Genomic DNA, 20,220 nt, shown 5'->3' on the forward strand with positions numbered 1-20,220 from the left:
TAATAAAATTTAGTGGTATCTTTGCTACTATCTTTGTAGCAACTTTTTTGTTTAAACTTCTAAGATTTTGTTTAAATGGTTAAATATTTTTATTATACTTGTGAGCTTGCCTAAAGATACAAATTATTCTTAAAAAGTCATTTATGTTAATTTTTACTATATCACAAAAAAATCTTATATATACCTTAATGTTAGGAGAAGGGTGATTTCTCAGTAGTTGGATAAGTACTGGAAAGGCATTTTCTTCTACAAGAAATTGTTGACTAATGGGATTGCTTGTATGGGCGACACCTGTAAGAATCCACAACTCCATAAGATACTATTTTTTCCATCTTGAAAACGGTAAAGTCAAACATAGCTCAACATATTTGGTTGATAATGTGTCCTAGAGTAATATGGTTGGTAAATTACAAAAAGAAATGCTATATTGACACTATTTTACCTTAATTAATTTTTTAAAAGGCAAAGTGGATAAACATGGAAAATTTACTGTTAGAAGTGTAGATGGTTTTCTAATAGGCACAGAACAAAGAAATTAGAAGTGCTGGAGTATCAGGGAATAATAATGTAATAGCTATCATTTATTAAAAAATTATTATGTACAAGGTACTTCAGCTTATAGTTGCTGTTTTCCATAAAAAGTTTTTTTTTTATTTATAAAAATAACTCGAGTAATCACCTGGTTAAATTTCTGGATTCCTTAAATACACATACTAAAAAGATAATCTTACTTCTCCTTTTAAACATACTACTTTAAATTGCAGGTCTAATCTCAATGAAGAAACTCAGATCATCTCTTTCTAGTGGACATGCACAAAAAATTCAAATTTTGTTCTTTTGCCAATAAATGTCACAACACATATGCAGTGGGTTTACATACTTAAATATAAATACAAGATTGGGCTCCTTTATGAACAATGAAGAGAAACCACCTACTTATTATGACCTGGGGAAGTTTGAAGGGACTAAGGGAAATATTATAGAAGGAGCAAAGAATATTTTGGTTTCCTTGTCCACTGCTCCCCCAACACTGGCCACCAGGGGATGTACACAAACACTAATTACATGAGTATTCTTCATTCAACTGACAGGTATTGAATGGCTGGTACACCAGGCACTGAGGCAATTCCCATCAAAATAACAGAAGGATCTTTTTTAGAAATTGGCAGGTTAATTTTTTTAAATTATATGGAAATACAAGGGACCTGTATTTTTTAAATTATATGGAAATACAAGGGACCTGAAACAGCCAAAACAGCTTTGAAAAACAACAGCAAGGTCGAAGGACTTAATGCTATCTGCTTTCAAGATTTACAATAAGTCTACAGTAATTAAGACAGTGAATATAACATAAAGATAGACAGTTAAATAGAACAGAATAAAATGTCAAGAAATAGACCCACAAATATCTAGTCAATTGATTTTTGACAAAAGTGCCTAGCTAATTCAATGGAAGAAAAGATAATCTTTTCAATAAATGATGCTGAAGCAGTTGGGCAGCCATATGTGGGAAATGAATCTCAGCCAACTCAAAATGTATCATACATCAAAATACAGAGGAAAACAGAAAAACTTTATGATTTGGGTTTAGCAGAGAGTTCTTAAAGAGGACAAAAAACCTACAAACAACAATTTTTAAATCAATGAATTGGACTTCATCAAAATTTAAAACTTCACCTTTTCAAAAGACCCTATTACAAAAATGGAAAAATACTACAGATTGGAAGAAAATTTATGCAAAACATACATCTAACAACAACAAAAAAAGAGCTGTATCTAGAATTTATAAAGAATGCTTACAACTCACGACAACACAATGTAAAAAATGAGCAAAATATTTGAACACATACTTTAGCAAAGAAGATATACAGAGCTTCCGGGAAGATGGCGGAAGAGTAAGACTCAGAAATCACCTTCCTCTCCACAGATACACCAGAAATACATCTACACGTGGAAAAACTCCTACAGAACACCTATTGAACGCTGGCAGAAGACCTCAGACCTCCCAAAAGGCAAGAAAACCCCCACGTACCTGGGTAGGGCAAAAGAAAAAAATAAACAGAGACAAAAGGATAGGGACGGGACCTGCACCAGTGGGAGGGAGCTGTGAAGGAAGAAAGGTTTCCACACACTAGGAAGCCCCTTCGCGGGCCGAGACTGTGGGTGGCGGAAGGGGAAAGCTTCGGAGCCGCAGGGGAGAGCACAGCAACAGGGGTGCGAGGGGCAAAATGGAAAGATTCCCGCACAGAGGATCAGGGCCGACCGGCACTAACCAGCAGAGAGGCTTGTCTGCTCACCCGCCGGGGCGAGCGGGGCTGCGAGCTGAGGCTCGGGCTTCGGTCGGAGCGCAGGGAGAGGACTGGGGTTGGCGGCGTGAACACAGCGCCAAGGCTGGCGCCGAGGGAGTCCTGGGAAAAGTCTGGACCTGCCGAAGAGGCAAGAAACTTTTTCTTCCCTCTTTGTTTCCTGGTGCGCGAGGAGAGGGGATTAAGAACGCTGCTTAAAGGAGCTCCAGAGATGGGCGCGAGCCGCGGCTAAAAGCGCGGACCCCAGAGACAGGCATGAGATGCTAAGGCTGCTGCTGCTGCCACCAAGAAGCCTGTGTGTGAGCACAGGTCACTATCCACACCCCACTACCCGGGAGCCTGTGCAGCCTGCCACTGCCAGGGTCCTGGGATCCAGGGACAACTCCTCCGGGAGAACACACGGCGCGCCTCAGGCTGGTGCAACTTCATGACGGCCTCTGCCGCTACAGGCCCGCCCCGCACTCCATGCCCGCCCCCACGGCCTGAGTGAGCCAGAGCCCCCGAATCAGCTGCTCCTTTAACCCCATCCTGTCTGAGCGAAAAACAGACGCCTTTAACCCCACCTGTCTGAGCGAAAAACAGACGCCCTCCGGTGACCTACACGCAGAGGCGGGGCCAAATCCAAAGCTGAGCCCCTTGGAGCTGTGAGAACAAAGAGGAGAAAGGGAAATCTCTCCCAGCAGCCTCAGAAACAGCAGATTAAAGCTCCACAATCAATTTGATGTACCCTGCATCTGTGGAATACATGAATAGACAACGAATCATCCCAAATTAAGGAGGTGGACTTTGAGAGCAAGATTTATGATTTTTTTCCCCTTTTCCTTTTTTTGTGAGAGTGTATGTATATGCTTCTGTGTGAGATTTTGTTTGTATAGCTTTGCTTCCATCATTTGTCCTAGGGCTCTCTATCCGTCCATTTTTTTTCCTCTTAATAATTATTTTTTTATTTTAATAACTTTATTATATTTTATCTTACTTTATTTTATTTTACTATATCTTCTTTCTTTCTTTTTTTCCTTCCTTCCCTCCTTCCTTCCTTCCTCCCTCCCTCCCTCCTGTCTTTCTTTCTTTCTTTCTTTCTACTTCTACTAATTCTTTCTTTCTACTTTTTCTCCCTTTTATTCTGAGCCGTGTGGATGAAAGGCTCTTGCTGCTCCAGCCAGGAGTCAGGACTCTGCCTCTGAGGTGGGAGAGCCAACTTCAGGACACCCGTCCAAAAGAGACCTCCCAGCTCCACATAATATCAAATGGCAAAAATCTCCGAGAGACCTCCATCTTAACACCAGCACCCAGCTTCACTCAACGACCAGCAAGCTACAGTGCTGGACAACCTATGCCAACCATATAGCAAAACAGGAACACAACCCCACCCACTAGCAGAGAGGCTGCCTAAAATCATAATAATTCCACAGACACCCCAAAACACACCACCAGACGTGGACCTCCCACTAGAGAGACAAGATCTAGCCTCATACACCACAACACAGCCACTAGTCCCCTCCACCAGGAAGCCTACACAACCCACTGAACCAACCTTAGTCACTGGGGACAGAAACCAAAAACAACGGGAACTACTAACCTGCAGCCTGCAAAAAGGAGACCCCAAGCACAGTAAGATAAGCAAAATGAGAAGACAGAAAAACACACAGCAGATGAAAGAGCAAGATAAAAACCCACCAGACCTAACAAATGAAGAGGAAATAGGCAGTCTACCTGAAAAAGAATTCAGAATAATGATAGTAAAGATGATCCAAAATCTTGGAAATAGAATAGACAAAATGCAAGAAACATTTAACAAGGACCTAGAAGAACTAAAGATGAAACAAGCAACGATGAACAACACAGTAAATGAAATTAAAAATACTCTAGATGGGATCAGTAGCAGAATAACTGAGGCAGAAGAACAGATAAGTGACCTAGAAGACAAAAGAGTGGAAATAACTACTGCAGAGCAGAATAAAGAAAAAAGAATGAAAAGAACTGAGGACAGTCTCAGAGACCTCTGGGACAACATTAAACACACCAACATTCGAATTATAGGGGTCACAGAAGAAAAAGATAAAAAGAAAGGGACTGAGAAAATATTTGAAGAGATTATAGTTGAAAACTTCCCAAATACGGGAAAGGAAATAGTTAATCAAGTCCAGGAAGCACAGAGAGTCCCATACAGGATAAATTCAAGGAGAAATACGCCAAGACACATATTAATCAAACTGTCAAAAACTAAATACAAAGAAAGCATATTAAAAGCAGCAAGGGAAAAACAACAAATAACACACAAGGGAACCCCCATAAGGTTAACAGCTGATCTCTCAGCAGAAACTCTACAAGCCAGAAGGGAGTGGCAGGACATACTGAAAGTGATGAAGGAGAAAAACCTGCAACCAAGATTACTCTACCCAGCAAGGATCTCATTCAGATTTGATGGAGAAATTAAAACCTTTACAGACAAGCAAAAGCTGAGAGAGTTCAGCACCACCAAACCAGCTTTACAACAAATGCTAAAGGAACTGCTCTAGACAAAAACACAAGAGAAGGAAAAGTCCTATAATAACGAACCCAAAACAATTTAGAAAATGGGAATAGGAACATACATATCGATAATTACCTTAAATGTAAATGGACTAAATGCTCCCACCAAAAGACACAGATTGGCTGAATGGATACAAAAACAAGACCCATATATATGCTGTCTACAAGAGACCCACTTCAGACCTAGAGACACATACAGACTGAAAGTAAGGGGATGGAAAAAGATATTCCATGCAAATGGAAACCAAAAGAAAGCTGGAGTAGCAATTCTCATATCAGACAAAATAGACTTTAAAATAAGGACTATCAGAAGAGACAAAGAAGGACACTACATAATGATTAAGGGATCGATCCAAGAAGAAGATATAACAATTGTAAATACTTATGCCCCCAACATAGGAGCACCTCAATACATAAGGCAAATACTAACAACCATAAGATTAACAAAATTGATAAACCATTAGCCAGACTCATCAAGAAAATAAGGGAGAAGACTCAAATCAATAGAATCAGAAATGAAAAAGGAGAAGTAACAACTGACACTGCAGAAATACAAAAAATCATGAGGGATTACTACAAGCAACTCTATGCCAATAAAATGGACAATCTGGAAGAAATGGACAAATTCTTAGAAATGCACAAACTGCCAAGACTGAATCAGGAAGAAATAGAAAATATGAACAGACCAATCACAAACACTGAAATTGAAACTGTGATTAAAAATCTTCCAACAAACAAAAGCCCAGGACCAGATGGCTTCACAGGCGAATTCTATCAAACATTTAGAGAAGAGCTAACACCTATTCTTCTCAAACTCTTCCAAAATATAGCAGAGGGAGGAACACTCCCAAACTCATTCTACGAGGCCACCATCACCTTGATACCAAAACCAGACAAGGATGTCACAAAGAAAGAAAACTACAGGCCAATATCACTGATGAACATAGATGCAAAAATCCTCAACAAAATACTAGCAAACAGAATCCAACAGCACATTAAAAGGATCATACACCATGATCAAGTGGGGTTTATTCCAGGAATGCAAGGATTCTTCAATATACGCAAATCTATCAATGTGATTAACCATATTAACAAATTGAAGGAGAAAAACCATATGATCATCTCAATAGATGCAGAGAAAGCTTTTGACAAAATTCAACACCCATTTATGATAAAAACCCTGCAGAAAGTAGGTGTAGAGGGAACTTTCCTCAATATAATAAAGGCCGTATATGACAAGCCCACAGCCAACATCATCCTCAATGGCGAAAAACTGAAAGCATTTCCACTAAGGTCAGGAACAAGACAAGGTTGCCCACTCTCACCACTCTTATTCAACATAGTTTTGGAAGTTTTAGCCACAGCAATCAGAGAAGAAAAGGAAATAAAAGGAATCCAAATCGGAAAAGAAGAAGTAAAGCTGTCACTGTTTGCAGATGACATGATACTATACATAGAGAATCCTAAAGATGCTACCAGAAAACTACTAGAGCTAATCAATGAATTTGGTAAAGTAGCAGGATACAAAATTAATGCACAGAAATCTCTGGCATTCCTATATACTAATGATGAAAAATCTGAAAGTGAAATCAAGAAAACACTCCCATTTACCATTGCAACAAAAAGAATAAAATATCTAGGAATAAACCTACCTAAGGAGACAAAAGACCTGTATGCAGAAAATTATAAGACACTGATGAAAGAAATTAAAGATGATACAAACAGATGGAGAGATATACCATGTTCTTGGATTGGAAGAATCAACATTGTGAAAATGACTCTACTTCCCAAAGCAATCTATAGATTCAATGCAATCCCTATCAAACTACCACTGGCATTTTTCACAGAACTAGAACAAAAAATTTCACAATTTGTATGGAAACACAAAAGACCCCGAATAGCCAAAGCAATCTTGAGAACAAAAAATGGAGCTGGAGGAATCAGGCTGCCTGACTTCAGACTATACTACAAAGCTACAGTAATCAAGACAGTATGGTACTGGCACAAAAACAGAAAGATAGATCAATGGAATAGGATAGAAAGCCCAGAGATAAACCCATGCACATATGGTCACCTTATCTTTGATAAAGGTGGCAGGAATATACAGTGGAGAAAGGACAGCCTCTTCAATAAGTGGTGCTGGGAAAATTGGATAGGTACATGTAAAAGTATGAGATTAGATCACTCCCTAACACCATACACAAAAATAAGCTCAAAATGGATTAAAGACCTAAATGTAAGGCCAGAAACTATCAAACTCTTAGAGGAAAACATAGGCAGAACACTCTATGACATAAATCACAGCAAGATCCTTCTTGACCCATCTCCTAGAGTAATGGAGATAAAAACAAAAATAAACAAATGGGACCTAATGAAACTTCAAAGCTTTTGCACAGCAAAGGAAACCATAAACAAGACCAAAAGACAGCCCTCAGAATGGGAGAAAATATTTGCAAATGAATCAACTGACAAAGGATTAATCTCTAAAATTTACAGGCAGCTCATGCAGCTCAATAACAAAAAAATAAACAACCCAATCCAAAAATGGGCAGAAGACCTAAATAGACATTTCTCCAAAGAAGATATACAGACTGCCAACAAACACATGAAAGAATGCTCAACATCATTAATCATTAGAGAAATGCAAATCAAAACTACAATGAGATATCATCTCACACCAGTCAGAATGGCCATCATCAAAAAATCTAGAAACAATAAATGCTGGAGAGGGTGTGGAGAAAAGGGAACACTCTTGCACTGCTGGTGGGAATGTGAGTTGGTTCAGCCACTATGGAGAACAGTATGGAGGTTCCTTAAAAAACTACAAATAGAACTACCATATGACCCAGCAATCCCACTACTAGGTATATACCCTGAGGAAACCAGAATTCAGAAAGAGTCATGTACCAAAATGTTCATTGCAGCTCTATTTACAATAGCCCGGAGATGGAAACAACCTAAGTGCCCGTCGTCGGATGAATGGATAAAGAAGATGTGGCACATATATACAATGGAATATTACTCAGCCATAAAAAGAAACGAAATTGAGCTATTTGTAATGAGGTGGATAGACCTAGAGTCTGTCATACAGAGTGAAGTAAGTAAGAAAGAGAAAGACAAATACCGTATGCTAACACATATATATGGAATTTAAGAAAAAAATGTCATGAAGAACCTAGGGGTAAGACAGGAATAAAGATACAGACCTACTAGAGAATGGACTTGAGGATATGGGGAGGGGCAAGGGTAAGCTGTGACAAAGCGAGAGAGAGGTATGGACATATATACACTACCAAACGTGAGGTAGATAGCTAGTGGGAAGTAGCTGCATAGCACAGGGAGATCAGCTCGGTGCTTTGTGATCTCCTGGAGGGGTGGGATAGGGAGGGTGGGAGGGAGGGAGATGCAAGAGGGAAGAGATATGGGAACATATGTATATATATAACTGATTCATTTTGTTGTAAAGCAGAAACTAACACACGATTGTAAAGCAATTATACTCCAATAAAGATGTTAAAAAAATACGAAAAATAAAATAAAATTAGAAGTTTTGTTAGAAACATTGAAAAAAAAAAAGAAGATATACAAATGACAAACACATGAAACGATGCTCTACATCATTAGTCATTAGGAAAATGCTAATTAAAACCACAGTAAGATTTACTACATATCCACTACAATAATAAAATTAACATACTAAATGTTGATGAGGATGTGAAGCTACTGAAGCTCACACACAGCTAGTAGAAGTGCAAAGTGGTAACACTACTTTGAAAATCAATCTGGCAGTTTCTTTAAAAGTTAAACATACACCTACCATATGACCCAGCAATCCTACTTCTAGATATTTACCCATGAGAAACGAAAACGTGTCTATACCAAAACTTGAACACAAATGTTCGTAACAGTTTTATTTACAATATAGCAAGAAACAGGAAACAATCCAAATGTCCATCAATGGGTGCATGGGTAAACAAATCATAATATATCCATAAGCATTAGGGTTGTCCAAAGAAAGAGAACCAACGAGATACATATGTATGTATGTATGTATATCATAAGGCATAAAATTAACCATCACACCATACAATGGAATACTACTCAGCATTGAAAGAGAAGTATTTTATTGATATTTGATACAATAATATGGATGAATGTCAAAATAATCATGCTGAGTGAAAGAAGCAAGAAAAAAGTACACATGTGTAATTCCATTTACATAAAATTCTAAAAAATGCAAACTAATCTATAGTGATAGAAAATAAATCAGTGGTAGAGATCATTTAATATCAAATTTTAAAAGTAATTTTGTGCTGTTAGGATCCATGCCATGAATTCAAATCAGCACATGATTTTTTAAAGCTAAAAATCAGAAGCTTATGTTTTAATATGTAAAATACAATAAAGCCATTCTCAGATCCTAAGGAAAAAAACCCCAGATCAGTGGTTATCTGGGGATGGGGTGCAAACAGGGAGGAATTAGGAAGGGACAATGAAACATTTGGAGGTGCTGATTATATTCACTTACTTGATTGTGCTGATGGTGTCAGTGCTGAATACATATGTCAAAACTCATCAAACTGTACACTCTAAATAATGTATTTAACTCTATTGTTTATTTTATTTAAATATCTTCTTATATGTAAACTGTATTTCAATAGCACTTTTAAAAAATCCTCACATTTTAAAAGTGCTAGGTGTGCAAAGAAGCAGGAAAATATGATTCATAATCACGAAAAAAATCAGCCAATAGCAAGAGACCCAGAAATAACGGATATGCTGGAACTAGTTACGGGGATGTTAAAACAGCTATTTTAAATATGTTCTTTATGTTCAAGGGTATAGAAGAAAACATAAACATGATGAAGAAGAAAAAGGAAGGGGTATGTGTGTCTAAAGAGTCTAAGCTGGTGAGTTTGAAAGCAAGAGGTTTTTTCTGTAGTTCTTGTCTATGGCAAGAACTTGTCTATGGCAAATGTGGACAGCTTTGAAGTAAACTAATGAGAAGAAATTGAAAACACACACGTATATCAGTTATCTTTGTATTTGTGTTATCATTTACTAGAATTTTAGAAATAATTTATACCATAGACTCTGGCTAAAACAACAACAACAACAACAAAATTATCTTGCCTGACTTGATTGCCTGCAAGCAGTTAGTGAATTTCAGTAAAGTAGCTTTTCTAAGAAAAAAGGAAAAAAAAATTTTTTGAAACCAAGTCCTGTGTTCTTCAGCTAGAATTTTTAATTTAGTTTTTCTGGAAATACAATGGACTAGAAATAAAGTTTTAGGGTTTTTTTTCTCTTGCCTACAGGAAGCAGTCTCAATCAGTCCCCATACATTCATGCAGGTCAGCAAAGAACCTGATTTTTTATTTTTGGTAAGTCAATCACCAACAATTCAACAACATTTTTCAGATAACCCAAAAGGTTAATTCCTCTGCAAAGAAAGGAACAACTAGACCTAGTGGTCACTGTGTAAACAAAGAATCATTATGGAAAGAGACTGGAATCGAAAGAGACTGGAATCTATATCTTCAAAAACATATAGTTCCTGAGATTGAAAATAAGAAATATTTTTCTCTTAACTTAAAAAAGGAGATCCCTTTAAGTCAAAATAGCCAAGGCTCATGGTCCTCATTTCTCATTCTAACCAGAACTCAAGAGCAAGACTGATACAATATGCTTAACTACACCACTTTTACTCATTAAGGTCTTGGAGAAATAAAAACGTTATAATAACAGATTAAATATGGTTAAGGGCTGCAACAGTAGGGATAGAGAGGAAGAGAAGTATTTACTGATATTTTTAAAACTGAGAATAAACGTACAAACCGATGCAGATGGATCCCACTGCTTTGATGACACTCAGAAGTGTTCCTTCCGCTATTTTACTAATCCTTAGTAAGCGAACCAGTGGTGCAATTCCATTCCCTTCACATATTTGATTTTGGTGTATCCTGCTGTCCTTACTTAGCGCTATGACTGCTTCACCTCCTGGCAACAATAAGCAAGAAACATGTGTGATTCTCCAATGTCTGTTTCTATATTGTACAGATTTATGCATAGAAAATAACTTACCAACATACTGCATTTTAGCTGATGGTGATAAAAGCATATTTATTATAAAGTTGTATCCAATCTGTTCTGCCATATACTTTTGTTGTTTTAGTGTTTGTCCTGCCAAGGCCCAAAGTGCTACAGCTCCTTGTTCCTTAACATCTATTTGAAATGCCTATTTAAAAAAGTATTCTATTCAGTCAATGAGGATTTATTGAATACCATAGGAATCTATGTTTGATAAAATGTTTATTCTAGAATTGGTTTTAGTTTTCTTTTCACTTAACTAAATTCAATATTGAATGCTTTATCTAAGAAAAATGAAAAAGAATCATAAAATTCCTACCTTGAGGAGTTTTAAAAGATATTTACTTAGTGATTTTTCCAGAAATGCTCTCTGTATAGCAGGGTTGTAACTTGCCAGTGCTTCCACAGCCATTGCACCCTTCACTTGAACACCAAGTTGTTTTCCTATAAAAAGAGCCACCAGAGGAGGAATGGCTCCTTCCATAGCCATAGCATCCTGAACTTCCTTATTGTCACGTGCAACCTCAGCAATTGTAACAGAAGATACAGCTGTCAACACATCTTCAAATGAATTCAAGAACCAGTTAAATAAATCTTTTAAAAAGTAAGAACATAAAAATGCAGCATATATCACTAGTTTCCCATATTTGAAAATCAAATTTATAGAGTTTAGAAAATTTAGAAAATAAAGAAAAATAGAAAAAATAAAACTGTCCAGACTTTCACCACCCAAGCGAAAACATTTCATTTAATCTCATCCACTACTTTTATAAATATATATAATATATAAATATAGATAACTTTAGTGTTACATATTTAATATAGTTGTACTATAAACACAGTATCCTGCATTTTAATTTACCATAAAATTTTCCCATTCTTCCCATTCCCATCAGTGTCTCCTAAATATTCCATTAATGGGTGTATCACATTTCCTTAAACATTTGCATTTAAAAAAATAATGTGTTGTTTCCAACTTTTCACTGTTTTAAACAATGCTTATGAGAAATCTTGGCACATTTCCTTCCTGTTTGTATTTTTTTCCCTTAGTATAAGAGTCCTAGGAACTATTGGAATAACAATACATTTGCAGTAAATTTATTTTCTTTTTTCCCCCTTTTTTTTTTAAATTGAAGTATAGTTGACATACAATATTATGTTAATTTCAGGTGTACAGCATAGTTATTTGATATTTAAATACATTATGAAATGATCAACTCAAAAAGTAACCATCTATTCCCATACAATGTTATTTCAATATTACTGGCCATATTCCTTATGCTGTATATTACATCCTTGCGACTTATTTTATAACTGGAAGTTCATACTTCTTAATCCCCTTCACTTATTTCGCACAACCCCCAAACTCCCTTTGCCTCTGGCAATCACCAGTTTGTTCTCTGCATCTATGAGTCTGTTTTTGTTTTGTTTGTTCATTTGTTTGGGTTTTTAGATTCCACACATAATATGATATTTGTCTTTGTCTGACTTATGTCACTTAGCGTAATACCCTCTAGTTCCATCCATATTGTTGCAAATGGCAAGATTTCATTCTTTTTTATGGCTGTAAATATTCCATTGTGTATATATACTACATCTTCTTTATTCATTCATCTATCAGTAGTCATTTAGGTTGCTTCGATATCTTGACTATTGTTAATAATGCTAATTGAAAATAGGGGTGCTTTTATCTTTTTGAATTAGGGTTTACGTTTTCCTTGGGTAAACATCTAGAAGTGGAATTGCTGGATCATTTGGTAGTTCTATTTTTAATTTTTTGAGAAATCTCCACACTGTTCTCCATAGTGGCTGCACCAATTTACATTGCCACCAACAGTGCTAGAGGGTTCTTTCTTCTCCACACCCTCAGCAACATGTGTTATTTGCTATCTTTTTGATGATAGCCCTTTGAAGAGGTGTGAGTGATATCTCATTGTGGTTTTGGTTTGCATTTCCCTGGTGATTAGTGATGTTGAGCATCTTTTCATATGTCTCTTGGCCATCTGTATATCTTCTTTGGAAAAATGTCTATTCAGGTTCCCTATCCATTTTTTAATTGGATTGTTAGGTTTTGTTTTTTGTTTTTGTTTTTGTAATGTTGAGTCATTTGAGTTCTTTATATATATTGGATATTAAGCTTTTATCAGATATATTGTTTGCAAATATTTTATCCCAATCTGTAAGTTATTTTCTCATTTTGTTGATGGTTTCCTTTGCTATGCAAAGCTTTTTAGTTTGATTTCGTCCCATTTGTTTATTTTTGGTTTTGTCTCACTTGCCTGAGGAGAAATATTCAAAAAATATTGCTAAGGTCAATGTCAAAGAGCATACTGCCTGTTTTCTTCTAGAAGTTTTAAAATTTCAGATCTTACATTTAAGTCTTTAATCCATTTCAAGTTTATTTTTGTATACAGTGTAAGAAAGTGTCCAGTTTCTTTTGCATGAAGTTGTCCAGTTTTCCCAACAGCATTTATTGAAGAGATAATCTTTTCCCCATTGTATATTCTTTCCTCCTTTGTCACAGATTAATTGACCATATAAGCATGGGTTTATTTCTGGGCTCTCTTTCTGTTCCATTGATTTATGTGGCTCTTTTTGTGCCAGCATGATACTGCTTTGATTACTATAGCTTTGTAGTATAGTTTGAAATCAGGGCGTGTGATACCTCCCACTCTGTTCTTCTTTCTCAAGATTGCTTTGGCTATTTGGGTCTGTTGTGGTTCCATACAAATTTTAGGATCATTTGTTCTAGCTCTGTGAAAAATGCCATTGGTATTTTATTAAGGATTTCATTGAATCTGTAGATTACCCTGGGTTGTATGGCCATTTTAACAACATTAATTCTTTCAGTCCACGAGCTTGGTATATATTTCCATTTATTTGTTTCAACTTCAATTTCTTTCATCAATGTCTTACAGTTTTTAGAATACAGGTCTCTCACCTCCTTGGTTAAATTTATTTCTAGGTATTTTATTATTTTTGATGGAATTGTAAATGGTATTGTTTTCTTAATTTCCCTTTCTGATAGATTAGTGTACAGAAACACAATGGATTTCTGTATATTAATTTTGTATCCTGCAAATTTACTGAATTCATTTATTAGTTCTAATACTTTTTTGGTGGCCTCTTTGGGGTTTTCTATATATAGTATAATTTCACCTGCAAACAGTGACAATCTTACTTTTCTCTTTCCAATTTAGTCTCCTTATTTATTTATTTTATTTTCTGATTGCTGTGGCTAGAACTTCCACTACTAGTTGAATAAAAGTGACAAGAGTGGGCATCCTTGTCATATTCCTGATCTTAGAGGAAATGCTTTCAACTTTTCACTGTTGAGTATGATATTAGCTGTGATTTTGTCATATATGGCCTTTATTATGTTGAGGTATATTCCCTCTATACCCACTTTGTTGAGAGTTTTTATTATAAATGGATGTTGAATTTTGTCAGAAGATTTTTGTGCATCTATTGAGATGATAGAATTTTTATCCTTGGTTTGTTAATGTGGTATATCACACTGGTTAATTTGTGGACATTGAACCAACCCTGGGATAAATGCCACTTGATCATGTATGATCCTTTTAATGTGTTGTTGAATTTAATTTGCTAATATTTTGTTGAGGATTTTTGCATCCATGTTCATCAGGGATATTGGCATGTAATTTTCTCTTTTTTTTTTGTAGTTTCTTTGGTTTTGGCATCTGGGCAATGGTGGCCTCACAGAAGGAGTTTGGAAGTGTTCCTTTCTCTTCAGTTTTTTGGAATAGTTTGAAAAGGATAGGTATTAACTCTTCTACAAATGTTTGATAGAATTCACCTGTGAAGGGACTTCCCTGATGGCACAGTGGATAAGAATCAGCCTGCCAATGCAAGGGACACGGGTTTGATCCCTGGTCTAGGAAGATCCCACATGCCATGGAGCAACTAAGTCCATGCACCACAACTTCTGAGCCTGCATTCTAGAGCCTGCAAGCCACAACTACTGAGCCCACGTGCTGCAACTACTGAAGCCTGTGCACCTAGAGCCCATGTTCCACAACAAGAGAAGCCACTGCAATGAGAAACCCGCACACTGCAACGAACAGTAGTCCCCAGTCTCTGCAACCAGAGAAAGCCTGTACGCAGAAACGAAGGCCCAACACAGCCAAAAATAAATAAATTAATTTAAAAAAAAACCTTAAAAAATACTTGTATACAAATGTACATAGCATATTTTTATTAAAAAAAGAATTCACGGGGCTTCTCTGGTGGCGCAGTGGTTGAGAGTCTGCCTGCTGATTCAGGGGAGATGGGTTCGTGCTCCAGTCCGGGAAGATCCCACATGCCATGGAGCAGCTGAGCCCCTGAGCCATGGCCACTGAGCCTGTGCGGCCGGAGCCGCAATGGGAGAGGCCACAACAGTGAGAGGCCCGCGTACCGCAAAAAAAAAAAAAAAAAAAAAAAAAAAAAAGAATTCACCTGTGAATTTCTTTAGGTATTGGGAGTTTTTTGATTAATGATTCAGTTTCACTGCTAGTAGCAGTCTGCTTCTATTTCTTCCTGATTCAGTTTATCCATTTGTTCTAGGTTGTCCAATTTGTTGGTGTATAATTGTTTGTAGTAGTATCTTATGATCCTTTGTATTTCTGTCGTGTCAGTTAGAATTTCTCCTTTTTAATTTATAATTTTATTTATTTGGGCCCTCTCTCTTTTTTCTTGATCAGTTTGGCTAAAGGTTTATCAATTTTGCTTATCTTTTCAAACAACCAGCTCTTAGTTTCCTTGATCTTTTCTATCTTTTTTGTCTCTATTTCGTTTACTTCCACTCTGATCTTTATTATTTCCTCCATCTACTAATTTTTTTGTTTGTTATTCTTTTTCTAGTTCCTTTAGGTGTAAGGTTAGATTGTTTGAGATTTTTCTCATTTCCTGGGATAGTCCTGTATTGCTAAACTTCTCTCTCAGAACTGCTTTTGCTAAGTCCTATAGATTTTGGAAAGTTGTACTTTTATTTTTTCTTAAGGTATTTTCTGATTTCCTCTTTGATTTCTTCATTGACCCATTGGGTTTTGTTTTTTTTTAATTAACATGTAGTTTAGTCTCTACGTGTTTTTGTATTTTTCCCATTTTTCTTCCTGTAATTGATTCCTAATTTAATACCATTGTGGTCTGAAAAGATGCTTGATATAATTCCTATCCTCTTAAATTTGTTGAGACTAGATTTGTGGCCTAGCAAGCTATATATCTGGAGAATGTTCCATATGCACTTGAAAAGAATGTGTATTCTGCTGGTTTTGGATGGAATGTTCCATATATATCTGTTAAGTTCAGTTGGTCTAATGTATCATTTAAGGCCAATGTTTCCTTATTGATTTTCCGTTTTGATGATCTGTCCATTGATGTAAGTGGGTGTTAAAGTCCCCTACTATTACTGTGTTAATGTCAGTTTCTCCCTTTATGTTTGTTAATATTTGCTTTATGTATTTAGGTGCTCCTATTTTGGGTGCATATGTATTTATACATGTTATATCTTCTTCTTGGATTGATACCTTTTATCATTATGTAATGCTATTCTTTTTCTCTTGTTACAGTCTTTGTTTTGATGTCTATTTTGTCTGATATAAGTATTGCTACTCCAGCTTTCTTTTTATTTCCATTAGCATGGAATATCTTTTTCCATCCCCTCACTTTCAGTCTGTGTGTATGTTTAGATCTAAAATGAGTCTTGGGGGCTTCCCTGGTGGTGCAGTTGTTGAGAATCCGCCTGCCAATGCAGGGGACACAGGTTTGAACCCTGGCCCAGGAGGATCCCACAGGCTGTGGAGCAGCTAAGCCCGTGTGCCACAATTACTGAGCCTGCACTCTACAGCCTGTGCTCTAGAGCCCACAGGCCACAGCTGCTGAGCCTGCGTGCCACAACTGCTGAAGCCCACACACCTGGAGTCTGTGCTCCACAGCAGGAGAGGCCACCGCAGTGAGAGGCCCATGCACCGCAGTGGGGAGTGGCCTCTGCTCACTGCAACTAGAGAAAAGACCAAACACAGCAGCAGGGACCCAATGCAGCCAAAAATAAAGTTAATAAAATAAATTTATTTTTAAAACAAATAAATAAATAAAAAAAATAAAATGAGTCTTGGTAGGCAGCATATTTATGGGTCTTCTTTTTTATCCATTCAGCCACCTTATATGTTTTGTATGAAACATTTAGTCCATTTACATTTAAAGTAATTATTGATAGGCATGTACTTATTGCCATTTTGTTAACTGTTTTCTGGTTGTTTTGTAGTTCTTCTCTGTTCCTTTTTTCTTCTCTTGCTCTCTTCCCTTGTGACTTGATGAGTATCTTTAGTGTTATGTTTGGGTTCCTTTCTCCTTATTTTTTGTGTATCTATTATAAGTTTTTGGTTTATGGTTACCACTAGGTTCATATGTAACAACCTATGTATATAGGTGTCTATTCTAAGTTCATGATCTCTTAAGTTTGAACACATTTTAAAAGCTCTAAAATTTTACCCCCTCCCCATGTTAAGCTGTCTACTAGCTCTGTAAGTGGTTAATCCACTATCTTTATTATATGTTTGCCTTTACCAGTGAGACTTTTTCTTTCATAATTTTATTATTTCTAGTTGTAGCCTTTTCTGCTTAGAGAACTCCCTTTAACCTTTCTTGTAAGGCCGGTTTAATGGTGATGAACTCTTTTAGCTTTTGTCTGTAAAACTCTTCTCTCTCCTTCAATTCTGAATGATAATCTTGCCAGGTAGAGTATTCTTGGTTGTAGGTTTTTTCCTTTCAGCACTTTGAATATATCATGCCACTTTCTTCTGGACTGCAAAGTTTCTGCCGAGAAGTCAACTGATATGGGAGTTCCCTTATATGTAACTAATTGCTTTTCTCTTGCTGCTCTTAAGATTAAGATTTTAATTTTTGACATTTTAATTATAATGGGTCTTGGTGTGGACCTCTTTGGGTTCATCTGTTTGGGACACTGTTTTTCCTGGACTTGGATGTCTGTTTCCTTCTCCAGGTTAGGAAAGTTTTCAGCTATTACTTCTTCAAATACGTTCTCTGCCCTTTCTCTCTTATCCTTCTTGGACCCATATAATGTGAATGTTGGTACACCTGATGTTGTCCCAGAGGTCCTCATTAAAAATTTTTTTACTTCTTTTTTCCATTCAGCTTGTGTGAATCCACTACTCTGTCTTCTAGATCACTTATGCATTCTTCTATATTATCTACTCTACCACTGATTCCCTCTCGTATATTTTCCATCTCTGTTATTGTATTCTTCAGCTCTGATTGGTTCTTTTTTATATTTTGTAACTCTGTTGAAGTTCTCACTGTGTTCATCCATTCTTCTCACAAGTTTGGTGAACATCTTTATGATTATTACCTTGAACTCTATCAGGTAGATTGCTTATCTCTGTTTCATTTAGTTCTTTTTCTGAGGTTTTGTTTTGTTCCTTCATTTGGAACATATTCACCTGTCTCCTCATTTTGCCTAAGTCTCCAAATTTATTTCTATGTATTAGGTAGGTTCCTTCTCTCTCCCAATCTTGGAGAAGTGGCCTTATGTAGGAGATGTCCTATGGAGTCCAACAGCATGCTCCCCTCTGGCCACCAGAGCTAGATGCTCAAAGGGTGTCCTTATGTGGGCTATATGCCCCCTTCTGCTGTAGTGGCGCCAGCTACTGTGGGCACACTGGTAGGCAGGACTGGCTCCTGGTCTGGCTGACTGAGAGGTCCTGCCTTGTGTGGTTGCTGTGGGCATACTGGTGGGCAGGGCAGGCGCTGGTGGTTAGACAGTTGCGAAGCCAGTGGTGCAGGCAAGCTGGTGGGTGGGGCAGGCCCCTAGCACTAATAGGCTAGAAGGAGGATTCCAAAATGTGCCTGCCAGCATCAGTGTCAGCACAGTAGAAGATCACAAGAATAGCTGCCTCAGTGTCTCATTCCCCAGTAGAAGTCCCAGCTGCCTCCTGCCTCTTCAAGAGGCCTCTCCAAGATGAGCAAGTGGGTCTGACCTAGGCACCTTTCAAACTGCTTCTTCTCTGCAGTGGGCATCAGAGCATGTGAGATTTTGCATGCACCCATAAGAGCAGTCAGTTTCCTACAGCCCTCTGGCTCTCCCAAACATACACCTCACTGGTTTTCAAAGCCAGAAGTTTTGGGAGCTTATCTTCCTGGCATAGGATGCCCTAGCTGGGGAACCTGATATGGGGCTCAGACTCCTCACTCCCCTGGGAGGACTTACGTGGCCGTGATATCCTTCCCACTTGTGGGTCACTACATTGGGGGTGTGGGTCCTGACCAGACCATGTCTCTGCCCCCTCAACCATCTCATTGTGGTTCCTTCTTTATATCTTTAGTTGTGGGAAATCTTTTCTGCTAGTCTTCAGGTTGTTCTCAGAGATAGTTGCTCTGCAAGTAGTTGTAATTTTGGTGTGCCTGCAGGAGGAAGTTAGCTCAGCATCTTCCTATGCTGCTGTCTTGAACCTGACCTGGTCCCCAGAAAACTGCCTTTCAAATGATATGATAATAGCATCCTACTCTCCAATAATCAGAGTATGAGAGTATCGATGTCACTGTAACTTTTTAAGTATAGATATTATCATTAAGAATAAATACATAAATAGGCAAAAAAATGGTGTCTCACTTTGTTTTGGATTACTAGTAAATCTAAATATTTTCATATATGCATATTAACAAGTTGTAATTGTTCTCTTTAAAACTTAGAGAGGGACTTCCCTGGTGGTGCAGTGGTTATAAATCTTCCTGCCAATGCAGGGGACATGGGCTCGATTCCTGATCCAGGAGGATCCCACATGCCACGGAGCAACTAAGCCCGTGCGCCACCACTACTGAGCCTGTGCTCTAGAGCCCGCGAGCCACAACTACTGAGCCTGCATGCTGCAACTACTGAAGCCTGTGCACCTAGAGCCTGTGCTCTGTAACAAGAGAAGCCACAACAATGAGAAGGCTGTGCACCGTAACGAAGAGTAGCCCCTGCTCGCTGCAACTAGAGAAAGCCTGCATGCAGCAACGAAGACCCAGTGCAGCCAAAAAATGAAATAAAATAAAATTCAGAGAAAAGTTGCAAAAATAAGTCAGAGAACTCTCCTAAGATTTGGTAACAATTGATTTTTGCCCAAACCATTCTTTACTATGATGTTTGCAAAATGTTTATTTTCCAAATCTACTGCTCCCTTCATACTTATCAGTTGCATTCTACTGTAAAGAAGAGCTCTCCCTACTTCTCTATTTATTTATTTCCTTGTTTATCCACTTATCATCAAGATGGGCTCTTGGATTTTTATTTTAT

General features: G+C 37.5%; 1 protein-coding gene across 1 annotated transcript in view; it reads right to left on the minus strand.

Annotated features, from left to right (window-relative positions):
* The window catches only part of ANKAR (ankyrin and armadillo repeat containing), a 73,751-nt gene that overhangs the window by 14,745 nt on the left and 38,786 nt on the right, over window positions 1–20,220 (minus strand). Inside the window, exons 12-15 of the mRNA XM_007464978.1 lie at window positions 11,245–11,486; window positions 10,920–11,073; window positions 10,674–10,835; window positions 185–291 (exon numbers count right to left, since the gene is read on the minus strand). Coding sequence (XP_007465040.1) covers window positions 185–291; window positions 10,674–10,835; window positions 10,920–11,073; window positions 11,245–11,486 — 665 coding nt within the window. The remainder of the gene's footprint in view (window positions 1–184; window positions 292–10,673; window positions 10,836–10,919; window positions 11,074–11,244; window positions 11,487–20,220) is intronic.

The sequence above is a fragment of the Lipotes vexillifer genome, unplaced genomic scaffold (genome assembly GCF_000442215.2).
Source record: "Lipotes vexillifer unplaced genomic scaffold, Lipotes_vexillifer_v1.1 scaffold903, whole genome shotgun sequence".
NCBI lineage: Eukaryota > Metazoa > Chordata > Mammalia > Artiodactyla > Lipotidae > Lipotes > Lipotes vexillifer.